The 16,002-nt window shown below is 41.1% G+C and overlaps 1 protein-coding gene across 1 annotated transcript in view; it reads right to left on the reverse strand.

Annotated features, from left to right (window-relative positions):
- PLD5 (phospholipase D family member 5) overlaps positions 1-16,002 on the reverse strand; it is a 456,985-nt gene that overhangs the window by 211,420 nt on the left and 229,563 nt on the right. Inside the window, exon 3 of the mRNA XM_075540593.1 lies at positions 12,778-12,946. Coding sequence (XP_075396708.1) covers positions 12,778-12,946 — 169 coding nt within the window. The remainder of the gene's footprint in view (positions 1-12,777; positions 12,947-16,002) is intronic.

A 16,002-nucleotide genomic window follows, 5' to 3' on the forward strand; every position in this document is an offset into this window, starting at 1 on the left:
TAGGCTCCCAAACGTATTTGGTCTACAACCCCTTTTCAGAAAAAAAACATTATTATTACCCTCTGGCAATGAAAAACTTTTGTACTCTTGGATTCGCCATAATCCAAGATAAAGTGTAGGTATCTGTTTTTGCAGCCCTGCTGAATCATTTCAGTCTCCCAAGGGGAAGTATTGCTCACTTTGGGAAACATGCATATACGAATAAGTTAATGTGAATGCTAACAACAGTAATAATCAACACATACAGGCATTACGGTTAAACACTGTTCTTTCATGATATACTATCACTAACTCAATGCACAGGAACACCTAAGAAACTGCTATCACCTTGATTTTGCTAATTAGGAAACGGAGGCAGACAGAGCTTAATGTCCTGTTCAGGTTCACAAAGGTTAAAAAAAAATTGCTCCCTGCTTCTTTCTGCAGTCTTTCTAGGAGTCTGCCGACAAGCTAAGCCATCCTCAGGAGGGTTCTGGCTGGTGCTTGCCAGAGTGACCACCTACCCCACTTGAATCTCCATCTATGCGGCTCATTTCGTTTTAGACTTTACAGTATTCCAAAATTAAATGACCGTGAAGATCATCAGTTGGTAATTGTAGCTCAGTGTAGACCAATAACTAATTGACTTCACATAAATCCATCTCTTTAAGATTTAATTGCTGCCGTTCTTCAGTTATTGTGTTTGGTTTATTGCAATGAAGTCAGAACATAAAGGGATTTCTTTTACTCAAAGATGTAGTTAGCACTAGCTACTTCCATGAAGATGTGCAGCTTCTGAAACCCCATGGAGAAGTTCTATTCTGATTTACATGGGGGCTATGCTTCACAATCAACTTGATGGGAGTGGGTTTTACTAACAAGCTTCTATCAGCCACACTTCATGGCTTGTTCTGCACAATATTGAGTTAATAAATTCTCATGTTTAATCTAACAAAATAAAATTATTCTTGAAATCTCAATGGATCATTTAGATAGAAAGATACAAAACACTTTTGTCGGACAATGAATGTTTGATTAGATCTCGGAATATGTTCACCATGGAAATATAGGCCTTAAGAGTCCTTTTGTTGCGACACAAACGAGGAGAGTCCAGTTTTCCTTAACACAGCAGAAAACAAAGCAAATGATTAACCACACAACGAGCTTCGTGACGTCCAGTGGGAGGTAGGAAAGACTGAGAAAGACTTTTAAATAGGAGCATCTGTGAGGCATGGCAGGGATGGCTGTCCCCTGGGTGCCACTGAAGTGCATCACGGAGCAGCAAAGAAACAAATGCTTTCATATTTGAGGCCCTCAGTGGGTTAAGGCAGACTGTGTGATTCTGCTCTATGGAGATAGAAGAAACTGGGCTAAAAATGGCTTTGAGAACATCATATATGTACTCATTAGAGAAAGCAAGGAAGGTGCAGTTGTAACTTTCATATAGTTCCATAATATGTTAAGAAAAAGGTTCGGTGAACCATGCCATGGACTGGGCATTATGATGACCTTAGACACTGGCCTCACAGGGAACATGGCTTCCCCTAAGGGTCACACCAGAAAGATTTCGTGTGGAAACTTGACTGAACACCCTGGGCCCTACCTCTAAACTACTTATACCTTTGGACTCAGGACCAGAACACCCTGATAGGCCACCCCAGGACTGTGGAAATGGAATTCACTGGACCTTGAGTGGGACCCTGGCTTAGTGGGTGTCCAAGGAAAGGAGACCCAGACCACCATATATTTGGCACTTCAATGCTCCCATTGCATTAATATGACAGGTTTTGATTTGAGAGGCAAGGATGTGCTCTTGTAAGAGATGATGCAGGAAAATTTCCCCTAGCACAAATCTCCATGCTCAATGTAAGCATAGATCTACCAATTAAGAAATGAATCTGTACAAAGCAACAACTCATGGATTTCAGCTTGCAAACGAACTATACTAACATATATTCCTCATGTCAACAACACCTTAAGTTCTGTCATTGGATAATTTATGGATGCTATCAATGCAATTGCCTTATACTCTAAGGCAGTGGTTCTCAACCTGTGGGTCATAACCCCTTTCAGGGTTGAACGACCCTCTCACAGGGGTTGCCCAATGCATAACAGTAGCAAAATTACAGATATGAAGTAGCAATGAAAATAACTGTATGAAAGGGTCACAGCATTAGGAGGGTAGAGAACCACTGCTCTAAGGGGATGGTTGAAAACGCTTATCTTTTTGGACTTTTTAATGTTTTGTTCCTTTGATGTTGTTGTTGTTCTAGTTGGTTGTGGTTTTGTCATAATATGGCTGGCAAAGTAAAACAGTCATTCATAACACAAGGACAAGCTGATGTATTCTGGGTTCCCACGTAATTCTGGCTGTAATCCAAGAACAATTAGCTCTTATTACACGGCCCTGCTCAACACTCAGCTTCAGGAAGAGATCGCTGAAGATAAGGGTGCTACAACAAGTGTGGTGAAGAGAGCAGATGGTGCCCAGCTATCAATTAGAATAGTGTCTGGGGTCCTAAAAGCTTGTACTTGAACAAGTAGGCATCTAAGAGAGGTGTCAACTAAGTCTACATGGAAGAAGCCTGTGTGAGTCAAAGATGCCAATAACAAAATCCAAGTATGATGAAGGGAAAAGTACCAGAGCTTAAATTGTGAACACCCAATCTGCAGAAGGCTATGGAGGATGGTGGGGATCCAAACTCCATCTGCAGGGTCTGGTCAGATTGGGCCAATGCAGATCCCCTCTAGTCACAGTGAGGGACTCGAACAGCTTTACTATCAGATAGAGATTATTGTCAACTTGATTGCGGTGAATTGAACCATGGTATAATGTGATACTTTGTCACAGAACTCTCTCTTGACCCAACTGGAATTTGCTCTATGCTCATGTATTTCTCGAGCGGTCCGAGAAAGAAATTCCCTCCTCTGGTTTTTTAAATATTGCTGGTGGTTTTTCTTTCCCACGGTGATAGTTAAGGTTTATTGTGCCCACCTGGCCAATGAACGCATGTGGGATTAATCGAAGGGTGGAGAGATAAATGGTTCGGCGAACCTCGCCTTTCTTGTCTCTTATTCTCTAATGGTCAGACCAGTGTGCGGCTGCCTTAGCCAGTTCTCTGCGTCAGCTGGCAAGGCTCATATCCTGAGACACATCTCTGAGGAGAAGCCACATGGACATACCCTGATGCAGTCCTGGGTGCTGGAGCAGCCACATGGAGACCCCTGCCAGCGCTGAGATGTTTACACGCTCACTGATTTGGCTTTCCTTCTGCAGTCGGCGTGATTGCATGTGTTTTTTGAGATGGAGGAGGACTTGGTAGATCAATGCCGGACATATGTGCTAATGTTGGACTTATGGGATTGGGCAGCACTGGGTTGAGATGTTTTCTTGATGTGCACTTACCCTTTACATAAATATATGAGTGTCTATGAATTTTGTTTTTCTAGTCTACCCAGACTAACTCACTTACTCTTTATTTTTTATCTTTATGTATTGATTAATATTATTTTCTTCTTTCTGTTTCGTTTTCATTTTGATTGTTTTTGTTAGGTCTCCCAGTTTAAGAAGCACCGAGGAGTGGATGCATAGAGATAAGAGCTGATTAAGCACTTTATCAGGAAAGTCAGGGGGAAGGATGCAAGTGGTGGGGGATTGGGGAATAATGAGTGGATGCCAGAAGGGGGAGGGAGCATTATAATGATGTATATATAACTCTTCTTAGAAGTTATTTAATTATGGAAGTGCATGATATGTGACTATTATATCAAGAAAAATACTTAAAAAAAGAAACAAAACTTGACCTATGGTTACCACGGGTGTAGGAGGAAGAGATTTTGCTTAGGGGGCATTGAGTTCATTTTAATGGGAGTGGAACAATTGGGAAAGGGATAACAATAATGGTTGTATAAAACAAAATGTATAATCAATGGCACTAAATTATACAAATAGAAATTTCAAATTGGTGAATGTTTTGTTGCATATACTTTTACCAAAATTGAAAAAAATATTACATGAATAACAATGACTAAAGAGAATAAGAAAATGTTTTAAAATGAATTGTGGTAGAGTTTGTTCAACCCTTCTTGATATAGTTGAACTATTAACTTGTACGATATGTGGATGAAGTGCCAATAGAACTGTATTTTTATAAAAGAAAAATATTAATGATTTTGACTTATATTTCCGAGCTGATATTTAAGGTGTCTAAAAGGTATCTTAAGCAAAGGTATCTGAAAGATGAGTGTCAGATATTTGGACAAGGCCACAATTTCAGTTCTTGCCACGGACACTATTTTCCATAGACACATGTCTGATTGAGACGGCAGTCAGTTGGGAGTCCCAGAGAAAAATAGATTTTGAATGAATACGTCTGATTTCATGCAAATGGGAAAATGCAGGTATCCATCATTCCTGTTAATGATAGCCGTCGTTCACCCTTACGGACGAGAAGACAGAGAGGTGTGCCATGTGTACCTACACTTCAGGCTGTTCTCTGCTGAGCTGAGCTTTCCTTGGTTTATTTTGTTTGCAACCCCATTTGAACAAATGGATATGCCACTTTCTATTGCCATTCCTATTTGTCTATGATTTCCATTTAGAAAATCTCGGGCTCTGCTGGTTTAGAGGAAATGACATATCTGGCTGCTCTATTACAAATAAAATTTTTTCTTGAAAATATATGAATGGAAAATAAACCTGTGACATGAATACATTTTATCACATATTTATGAGTGACAGTACTTGGAGCAAAGCATCTTTAAGAAAATTTAAATGAGGCTCACTTGAATAATTAGTGTGCAATATTTTTTTCTTAGCATTTTTGTATGTGCAAAAAGCAGTCAGTGACTATAACAGATATGGCATCTGGGTCTTAAAGGCTTGAAGGTAAACAAGCGGCCATCTAGCTCAGAAGCAACAAAGCCCACATGGAAGAAGCACACCGGCCTGCGTGACCACAAGGTGTCGAAGGGATCAGGTATCAGGCATCAAAGAACAAAACAACCATATCATTCTGTGCCCACCTTCCCAATATGATCACTGAAGACAAAGCGGGTGAATAAGCAAATGTGGTGAAGAAATCTGATGGTGCCTGGCTATTAAAAGATATAGCATCTAGTGTCTTAGAAGCTTGAAAGTAAACAAGCAGCCATCTAGCTCAGAAGCAACAAAGTCTACATGGAAGAAGCACACCAGCCTGTGTGACCATGAGGTGTCAAAGGGATCAGTTATCAGACATCAAAGAATAAAAAAACCATACCATTGTGAATGAGGGGGAGTGAAGATCGGGGACCCAAAGCACATCTCTAGGCAACTGGACATCCTCTTACAGAAGGGTCGTGGGGAGGAGATGAGTCATTCAAGGTGGAGGAAGCATTTAAGAACTAGCGGAAAGTTGTAAGAGGATGTCCAGTTATATGTTTCATCATTGCTGCTTTGTAAAGGCATTTTTATTTTATGCCTCCTTTTTTCATTAGATGGTTTCCAACTTCTTACTATTGGGAACAATACTGCAATGAACATGGGCATGCCTGTCTGTTGGAGTTATGACCCTGACTTCTTTAGGATTAAATGCCCAAGAGAGGGATTGCTTGATCACATGCAATTTCTATTTTCAGTTGTTTGAGGTGGTGACATATTGCTTTTCAACAGTGGTTGTTTATATTTACAGTCCTACCAGCAGTCGATGAGGGTTATAATCTCTCTGCAGCCTCTCCAAAATTTGTTATTTTCTGTTTTGGTATTTGTCTGTTATTGTCAGTGAACAGATAGGTGGGAGAGGTGGGACAAGCAGCAAAGAAGACACCCAACCGCACTCTCTCCCACATTCTTTCTCTCTGTAAGGATCCCAGTCCATGTGTTGTGCCTGGCCAGTGGGGACCAAGGCAAGGAATTATGCAGGGACAGCTCCTAGGGCACCAGTGGACTGGAGGAAAGAACACCTTTATCTTAACTATGTCAGAAATTTCCAAAGACTGTTTCTAACCTTGTTCTATCCAATAGTTTATCATTTACCACAGGCTTGATCCTCCACAGACATGCTCTTCAGAATCAGTCTCATAGTAGGCTTGCATACTTTCATTTCCTAAGTAATAAACGCCCTCTACGAAATGCAGATTTCTTCCTTGTAAAGAGATCAGATTCAAAAGTACAAAAACCAGTCTGTTTGACATTAAAAAGAAAAGAAATTATATAAGACCATGGTGCTCTTAGGAGAAGGAGGGGCAGCCAAGAGGAATGGCAGAAGTTTGGTAGGGCAATATGCCTCCACCAGAGGATCATTCGTTCAAACTGGCAACTCTTTGTAAAATGCTGTCTTGTGAGTTCAGAAAAATAGTGAGTTCAGTGACAGCAAATGGAAAACTTCCATCTGTTGGCAGTAGGTCAGGTTTTAGAATTGAACTAAGCTTTTTAGTGTTAATCTTAATTTACGGTCAAGCTAACCACTCAGCACATATTCAAGCATTTCTGAGCACCTAGTGTGTATTAGGGCCAATGGTGGTTGAATGGTAGAAATCTTGCCTTCCGCGCAGCAGATCTGAGCTTGCTTTTTGGCCAATGCATCTCTCAGGCAGTCAGTACTTATCCGCCAGGGGAGGCTTGCATGCTGCTATGACGTGGACCAGGTTTCAGTGAAGCGTCCAAACAAGACAAACTAGGAGGAGAGGACTGATGCCGTGGTGTGATTCAGCCGGTTCTCAACGAGTAGGCAGAATTGCTATCGAATTCTTGGTTGAGTTTGGCAAACCGGTTGTTAAAATAGCTCTTATAATCAGGATACTATCTAAGGGGGTGGACTGGGCAGCCACCATTGTAGAAATCACAACTTTACATTCCCAATTCTTTTACAATGTTCATCTGCACAACAGGGCATGCTCAATGCCCACATTAACGTTCATCTCATTCATAGGTATGAAAAATTAAATGGAATTCTGCTTGTAATATTTATTTATTCATTTCATAAAGTCATTATACTTTTGATGCAGTACTGCATTTTTATTCCCTTGCATTGGCTACTTTAGTACACAAATATATAATGTAAACAGAAAAAGTGTTGAAAAACCAGAGGGTGGCACGCTGTCATTCGTTTCAGCTTTGGGTTATGCCCCAAATTCCCATGGAGTGTTATGAGTGAATTATGCAATTCCTGAAAGTGTTCCAAGAGCTAAAGGTATTTTCAGATGATTGCTGTAAGCTCAGCAGAATCAGAAAAGGGTTTTTCAAAGACGAACATATTATATTGAGAAGTTGCCTGTTTCCAATACATCAAACACCATGACTACTGTCTACCTGGCCTTCCTCTAAAGGAGTGGGATCCCTCTCCCACAGGGAACAGATAGATGGTGAAGGATAAACCACACAACTGATGATGCTCAGATTAAAGCAAATAACATTGCAAGGGAGGACACCAATCAAGAAGCAATAGGGAAATATTTAAAATAATAATTTTATTTTGGGGGGTCAGGTATTATTTAAGGTTTTTCTCATTAATATTTAAAAATGCCTTCCTATAATATAGTCCAGGTTTGTATAACTCTATTATTGTTCTTTTTAAAGTGTTAACTGTATGAAATAATAAGCTACCTTTCAAAATATCATTTTTATACTTAAAGCAGTCAGTAGGGCAGTGAATTGGTTGTTAAATTGTTTGAATCCCACTACTGGCCTGATGATCTAGTCTGAAAATCAGCCAATTCCACAGGAGATGTAGTCATTTACTTAATATGGTCCACCTAGCTATATTTCCTTATATTATATATTATAAATTCTAACATAGTGGCATAATGGTGATGAGCTGGACTGCAATCCGAATGGTCAGTAGTTCAAAACCACTAGCTAATCCTCAGGAGAAAGACCGGATTTTCTACTTCCATAAAGAGTTACAGTATCAAAAACTCACAGGGGCAGTTCTACCCTGTCCTGCAGGGTCACCATGAGGCGGCATAGACTCTATGGCGAGGAGTTTGGTTTTTATGCCTGTGGGCATAATCCCATTTTTGAGGGAGTTCTCAGCTATGCTAATGGACAGGATTACGGTGGGATGTGTTCTTCGTTTTACTAGAGGATGTGACTTTGTTTCCTTGGAGGTAGGGCTGACTGAAAGACAACCATATCTCCATCAAAGCCATCCCTTTGTACAGAAACGCCATCTCAGGACCAGAGAGAAGAATCCCAGGACCATGGGAAGAGTCAGTAATGGAGCATGTTTGGGAACTCCTGTCTTCAGGGTCAGGCCCATGATAGAAAATAGAGCAGTGCTGAGACAATGAGACTGTGAGGCAGAGCAGGCACAGAGTCCCAGGCAAAGGGGCTATGGGGCAGAGAGACTGAAAACCGGAGAGAGACTTGGCTGCTGGCTAAGGAGAGATGTGGACCAATCGTATACTTATTCTTTACTGATCTTGCCTATGGTAACATGTTAACATCTTTAATAAACCCCTTTACTTGTGAGTATTGCCTGTGAGTTTTGTGTGGCCACTGAGACTGATTAAGCAGCAGAAAAACAGAGTGTCATGGGAGCAACGATTGGGATCAGACAAGGGTAAAAGAAGGATGGAAGGTGGAGCTGATTTCTCCTGCTCCCTTTTGTAGCCAGAGGTGGTCAGATGTGGCCTCAACACCTTTTTCACCACCAGTCAGGGGATGATGTGGACTGAGGTAGAAACGTCTACTGCACCTTACACTGCTGTGAAATGGGTAGCAATGAAGACAGCTAACAATAATACATTGCCACCAGCAGTCTGAGTCACTCAGAGTCAGTCACTGTGTTAGGTTGTTGCTGTGTCATGTTGGCTTCTACCCATGATGACCCTCTGTACAACAGAACAAAACACTGCCCAGTCCTGTGCCATGCCCACAATTGACATTATGTGTGAGCCCATCGTTGCAGCCACTGTGTCCGTCCACGTCTTTGGGTCTTCCTTTTATTCTGTGGCCTTCTACCACGCCAAGTGTGATGCTCTCTTCCAGGGCTGGCCTCTCCTGACCAGCTAGCTGTACAACGTACTACCACTATGCAAAATTTATCTGTTTCCTGACGATTTTGCCACTTCTTTATGAGGACGGGAGAGGAGAACCGTGCTACTCTCATTATGAAACTTTAGGCAACTTGCCCCTCAACCCAAAAATGAGGCCTTTCTCCAGGGAATGGTGTCTCCTGATGACAAGTCCAAAATATGTAAGCTGAACCTTTGCCATCCTGGCCTTTGAGGAGTACCGTAGCGCCCTTCTTCTAAGAAAGATCGGGGTGTCCTCTTAGCAGTCCACGGGATTTTCATAGCCTGCTCCCGCACAACTCAAACGCATCAATTCTTCTTCAGTCTTACTTATTCAGCGGGCAACTGTCACATGCATATGAGGCAACTGAAAATACTACGGCTCAAAGAGACAGCCTTGCTTTTCAGTAATCTAAAGCGGTCTCCAGCAGCTGATTTACCTAACAAAATGCATTTTTTTTGTAATCTCTTAATGTTCCTAGTAAATTCTATAACCAAGAACATTGTGCCTCTTGCGCATTCTGGGTGGCTAGTGCATTAGATGACCAAACCCAGCAGAGAAGCAGAGTGCGGTGGGAGGGAAGGTTTGTATCAGAACATGGTCAAGGAGGTTGAAGGGTGGTGGCACTTCTGACCCGTGCATGATTCCTTATGGAAATCACCCTGAGGTCAGATGAAGCCTCTGTACCCTATGCAGGTTTCATCTAGTACTAAGGATAGACGGCTTGAACTATCTCTTATTTTCACTATTAGGCCATGTCTGCCACAGTAGATTATTTCTAAAGCCAGCTACTAGCAATTCTTCCTGTTCTTTCACGTGTCTGCTATTCTATTGCCTCTCCCCTTGAGTCTGGGCTGGATTTGTTTGTTTTGACCGGAATATGGCATTTGTAATGGGCTGGCAGCCCAGGCATTAAGAAATATTACTGATTTCACTTTCATCTCCTTGAGATCCAGCCATCACACACAACTCTTGGGAGCTCACTTAAGGAGAAAGCGATTTAGTGAACCCTCCGGCAGTCCAGTCTCAGTCCATCTTTCCACTAAATGCAGATTTATGAGTGTTCCCCGCTGTGAACAGTATGAGAATCATATGAAATAAGACAAACATTTTTGGCATCCTTATATCATAGAACTAAAATAGAAACTGAAATCTGGAAGGAGAATGTTGCTGTAGCCAAACCCTGAAGTCTGCAACATTCCTTGCCTTTGGGACATGGAGGTGGTGGAGGCTGGAGAATCCCCATTACCGATGGCACAGAGAGAGTGAAGGGGAGATCCATACTGCACAATAGCAGCCCATTTAGCAACACCATTGCCTGGGTCAATGTAGAAGATACAATGAATGAACTTGCAGATTCACCAGGACATCAACATTTTAGCAGCATATGATAAGGCATTTAAATATAAACTACATGAAGAATTATTTAATTTCCACAAGGAACTTAGAGAAAACAGAGTCAAGGACAATTTCTCAATTCATCAAAACTATTTTCAAAATAGGAAATGGTCACAGGGTAAAGAAAAAAATCAAGGTTGTGAATGTAAAACACATGTTAAAATCTTGGAAAGAATTAAAATGGTAATTCCTATACCACCTCAGATAGACAAAATGGCTCCTAGTATTTGAAGACTGGTGTCTCCCTTTGCCTTGAGTCAAGAGTGTGTCTTCTATTTCCCCTGAGTCACAGTTTAAAATAGAAAAAAATTTCCATAAGATCTCTGTAGGTATGACTTATTATTAGCTGAATAGGTTATAATTTGATAACATAGAAAGTCTAGCAAGCTCTTCATGTGTTATACTGTTGGGACTAGAAAGTGACAGAGATGTTTTCAAAGGAAGAGATATCAATGGGAACTCATATTATTACTGACAGGCCACTGGCAAAATAATAAGCCAGAAGATAACACATGTCATTTCTTATAAACAGGAAGGAAAATGCAGAGGTCAAGCCAAGAGCCTCTGAGAGCCATGGATTTGGACAACATGCCAAGAGAGCAGGTCTCAGTCTTATCTAGAAATAGTATCTAGTGCTGGTGAGGTAGGCCTGGCTAGATTTCAGAATAGCTATGGACCTGTAACTAATGCTTTCCTTCCTTTTGAATACAGTGGCTTTTCTATCCCTGTCAGATCATTGTACATGGGGGATGTGTGTGTGTGTGTGTGCATACATGGGATGGGGTCATATAGTTTGTCTCTTGACTTCCTACATCTCCAGATGAAGAGACTTGCCCATTAAAAGCCTTATCACATCAGCTCTGATACAGAGGAAGAGTCCCTGGGCATTGAATCTTTACTGTAATGAGATAAAAGTTTTGGAGGTTGATGCGAATGTGTTTGTATTTTACTTTTGGAAGACATATGGATTATTCTTTCCAGAGTGTGGATTGTGGTATATTATTTTCAAAGATGGTCGATTACAGTTCTCATTCCTGTATAAACTATTGCTCTCTTGCTGTGAGTTGGAATCCACTTGATGGCAGTGGGAATCTTGAACTTGTGATTTACTTTGACTGATATGGGGGAAGCAACATTTTGGCACTTCCAATCCCCAGTCTTAGAGCGACCTCACAGGTTCTACTTGCTGTCTCTTAGGATCCAACCGACAGGTAAGGAGCTCAGGTGAGGCTAACGAAGGATGAAACTACATGCAACGAGAGAGCTCTAACCAGGCCCCAGATAGTCCAGCTACCCCACCAAGATGCCAGAGATGTGGTAGAAACCAAGATGCCACCGGCATCCTCTAATGTCCCGTAAATCACTCCAGTAAAACTCTAGATCAGTGTACTCTGCCAAACTTTACCTAGAATCAAGAATGTATGAACAATCAATATTTTTAACCACTATGTTTTTGAATAATGTACTATGTGGCCAGGGAGACCTGAAATATCAGCTCCACCATACAGGTGAAGAAATATGTAAACAATTCATTAATCTATTCGCTTCTTCTTCAGTATGGCCTTGCTGTTATTTTGGTTGCTTGTTTTACCTAATTTCTGATATATTTTGAGTTTAAAATGGCGAAACTTGAATAATGATGTTCAAAACATCAATGAAGTAATGATTATAGGCTCAATGCCAACGCATTTCCTATACAAAGAGGCAAACATTTTTACCCTTGAAGCAAATGAGACATTTCACTCTAAAGCACTGGGCGTAGGTTTGGCTTAAGCCTGAATTATCAGCTGCAAGCTACAGTGGTGCAGTTGACACACAGACAAACCACACTAAAGCAAAGGCCACTGGGACAGTGCTCTTCTGTTCAGAACCTTCCTCTCGGCAATCATCTAGATCATTCACTCGTTTTCTAGAGTCTTTATGTAATTTAGCGCATTTCTCTTTCCTATTCATGCAAATGTGACAGAGGCAAGAATATATACTGACGAGGGTGGTCCCACTGTATTACAAAGTTGGCTTCACAGCCTAAGGGCAAATTATAAAACCCAACTTGCCAAACAAATGCCTCAGCAAGCAGGTATAGAATTACAACTGGAGCCAGACAAGCGGTACACAGTGCAATGCTGGGCATGCCGTGGGCAGAGACTCTGATGTGTCTGGCACCCCCTGGAACTGCGCAGCACAGCAACACTGTGCCATGAGCCCATTGTATGGAAAGATGAAACGTGGCTTCGTTCTTGAAATCTGCCATTCTAGTAGGACATGAGCAACACGTGAACACCAACATAAGTCAAATGATGTACATGCAATTGGACTAAGGGTAGACAGAAAAAAAGAGCCCGAGGAGTGGAAGATAAGAATACATAAGTCAGACCATCACACACATATATAATGCAGCTTACCTGGCATGCTGATGGATGAGTGTGGTTGAGATCCCAATGGGAAGACACTATGTCAACAGATTTTTTGGCCATGTTGAGTAAATTCATCCAGCCTTGGAAAAGTGATAAGTGAAATGGTGCATTTTCTGAATAGTTAAGGCCTTCAGGAATATTTTCCACCAGGGCAATTCTTAGAAAAGATTTTGAAAAACAGACAAACAGAATCTAGTCAACTTTGAAGCCACAAATCTTTATGAATGCATAAAAGACACGTGAATACAATACTCCTTAGTCTTCGTTTTTCTACAACTAACCTTCATATTTCAGGAAATTTGGTATTTATATCTAATACCGACTTTCAAATTAGCCTTTAAGAAAAAAAAAATCAGAACCTCATACATAAGCATCTCCTTCTAGTGATATGTTTCTCCTCTGCAAAGTTCCACAGAGCCCTGGTGGGGTAGCAGATTGCTGGCGGGGCTTCTAACCTCAAGATTAGTGGTTTGAACCTACCATGCACTCTTGGGGATAAAGATGAGGCTTTCTGCTCCTGTAAAGATGTATGGCCTTGGAAACCCATGGAGAAGTTCAACTCTGTCTTACAGGGTCACTGGGAGCCAGAATTCACTTGGTAGCAGACTTTTCTTTTTATGTAGTTAAAATTCCTACTGCAGCACAATTCTTATATAAGTATTACTTCTACAAGCTAGGAGAGACACAAATTAAGTTTTTGCCTATTTCCAGTCCCTAGAACAATGCTGAATGTACATTAGAACTCAATAAATGCTATTCTTATTGCTTAACAGGTCTAGAGATGCTTTCTAGCATAAGGTATAAATCGATACTGAGAAGCAAGTTATAAGGACCTCCCATTGCATGAACATTAAAGCCTGAGATGAGGAGCATGTGAAATAAGAGTAAGAATCAAGCACTAAATAAACTATGCTCAGCAATATTCTAATACATTTCTTTTCATATAATACACTGTGTGTACAATGACAAGTTCCAGGCTCTGACTGGTTCTCCTTGGTATTGCAGCTAAGACTGCGCTGCATTCACTGCAAAGCTAACCAGGCAAAACATCACGCTTTAAAGAATTAGTTTTATTGGCATATAAATCATATCATACACGTTAATCATTCAGTTACATTAAGAAGAATTGTGCAATCATCACCACAATAAACTTCTGTACATTTTCTGTTTGCACTTGCTGTTGATTCCCAATTGTCCCTAGATTTCTCTTGGCATGCCCCTTTCTCTGTAGACTTACCTATCCTATTCACATACAGAAAATCATACAAAACAGAAACAAGAGGCAAACAAACAGGAAAGCCTCAACAATGACAAAACAAAACAGAGAAAAACCTCAATCGAAAAGAAAATAGAAAATACTAAAAATGTAAATAATTTAAAAATGGGCCAAAAGGGAGATCAAATGATAAGGTGTTACCTTTTTACCTAACTACATCTGCCATAATTGACTTTCCTATGCTTTCTCTGATAGCCAGGCTAGTCACGCCATGGACTGTTGTCAGGAGCAGTTCACTGGAGTCTTGCTTCTCGTGGGCACTCTGCAAATGGATTTTGGGCTTCCATGGTCATTTCCTCAACAGTGTTTTAAATTTTATACCTTTGGCTGAAGTAATGACATTATCAATGGAATTACTTTATGCCCCAGGGAGATGATAATGTTCTCTATCATAAAATGAATGATAATGATGAATAGATCTATAAAGTGAACCAGAGCATATATAAACCATAGATACATGAATGGACTTTAGCCTCACACCTTATTTTAGCCCCAGTCTAAGAACAATTAGCTCTTATGACATGGCCCTGCTTGAGGAGATCACTGAAAATATGGGTGCTATAGCAAAGTGTGGGAAGAAGCCACATAGTGCCCGGTTAGCAGAAAGAATAGTGTCTGGGGTCTTAAAGGTTTGTCTTCAAACAAGCAGCCATCTAAGTGAGGCATCAACTAAGTCCACATGGAAGAAACACACCAGCCTGTGTGATCTAAGCGTTGTAAATAAGAACATCCAAACTCAAAGCAGTGAACTATATCAGAGCTTAAATCCGGAACACCCGGTTTTCAAAATAATAAAGCAGTGAACATTTTTTGAGTTACATAGATATATAGTCTTTTTAAATTTCTGAACCCCTACATTCTTATGAAGATACCAGTAATAGCTTCTAGAGCAGGAATGTTTTATTCAGTTGTACACCTACTGGCTGGTCTAGAATTAAAACTCCAAGCCCAATCCCACTGAGGCAGTTCTGAATCATACCAAATCTATCTTCTCCATAGGGTTTTCAAGAATAAAATCTTTATGGATAGAAGACTGACATATCTTCTACAAGGCAGCGGGCAGGTTTGAACCTCTGATCTTTTACTTAGCAATTGAGTACTTAACCACTGCACCACCAGGGCTCCAAGTATACACACATGCGCACATGCACACACACACGCGCATGCACACACAAACCCCCCAACGAAACAAAGATCCCCACCCTCAACACATAACAAACCAACTGCTTGCCTTTAAATCCATTCTCCCTCAAAGAGCCCCTACCGGACAGTGAGAATTGCTCCATAAAGAAAGTGTCTGAGGCTGTACATCTTCAAGGGAACAGCCATCTTTATCTTCTCCTTCTGTCTCCTTCTGTTTGTGTTTGAACCACCGTTCGGTAGCCCAATGCTTACCCCACAAAATCAGCCATCCCCAAACCAAACGGAACCCACTGCCATCGAGTTGATTGTGACTCAGCGCCCCTGCACAGGGTCTCAGAAGCAGTAAACCTTTCCTGGAGCAGACGGCCTTATGACCTCCTCTGAGTGGCTTGAGGCTAGAGGCCCAAGGCTTACTGACAGCACCATCAGGGATTCTTTTCTCAAGATATAGTTAGGGCTTAATAGCTAATTATTGGATGAACCCAGCTTTCAACATAAAATCCAGCCCTTATCAATGAACTGTAAACTATTGCTCTTAGTGAAATTTGTTCCATTTTGCCAGTGTAGACACAGAAACAATAATGCGAGTCAAATGTTCTTATTTCTTGGCTGTACCTACAATGTCCTAGTGGACTTTTGGTGAGTCACTCAGGGATTCACAATTTGGGCATTTAGTCACGCCCCACCACCCACAACCTTGAGTTTTGTTGAGTCCCATGCTGAATATACCCCAAACAAATGTCTATAAAGTAATACAGGCATGACTATGACGCATCTCCCTACTGCTCAGGAAT

This window comes from Tenrec ecaudatus, chromosome 1 (genome assembly GCF_050624435.1).
Source record: "Tenrec ecaudatus isolate mTenEca1 chromosome 1, mTenEca1.hap1, whole genome shotgun sequence".
Taxonomy (NCBI): Eukaryota; Metazoa; Chordata; class Mammalia; order Afrosoricida; family Tenrecidae; genus Tenrec; species Tenrec ecaudatus.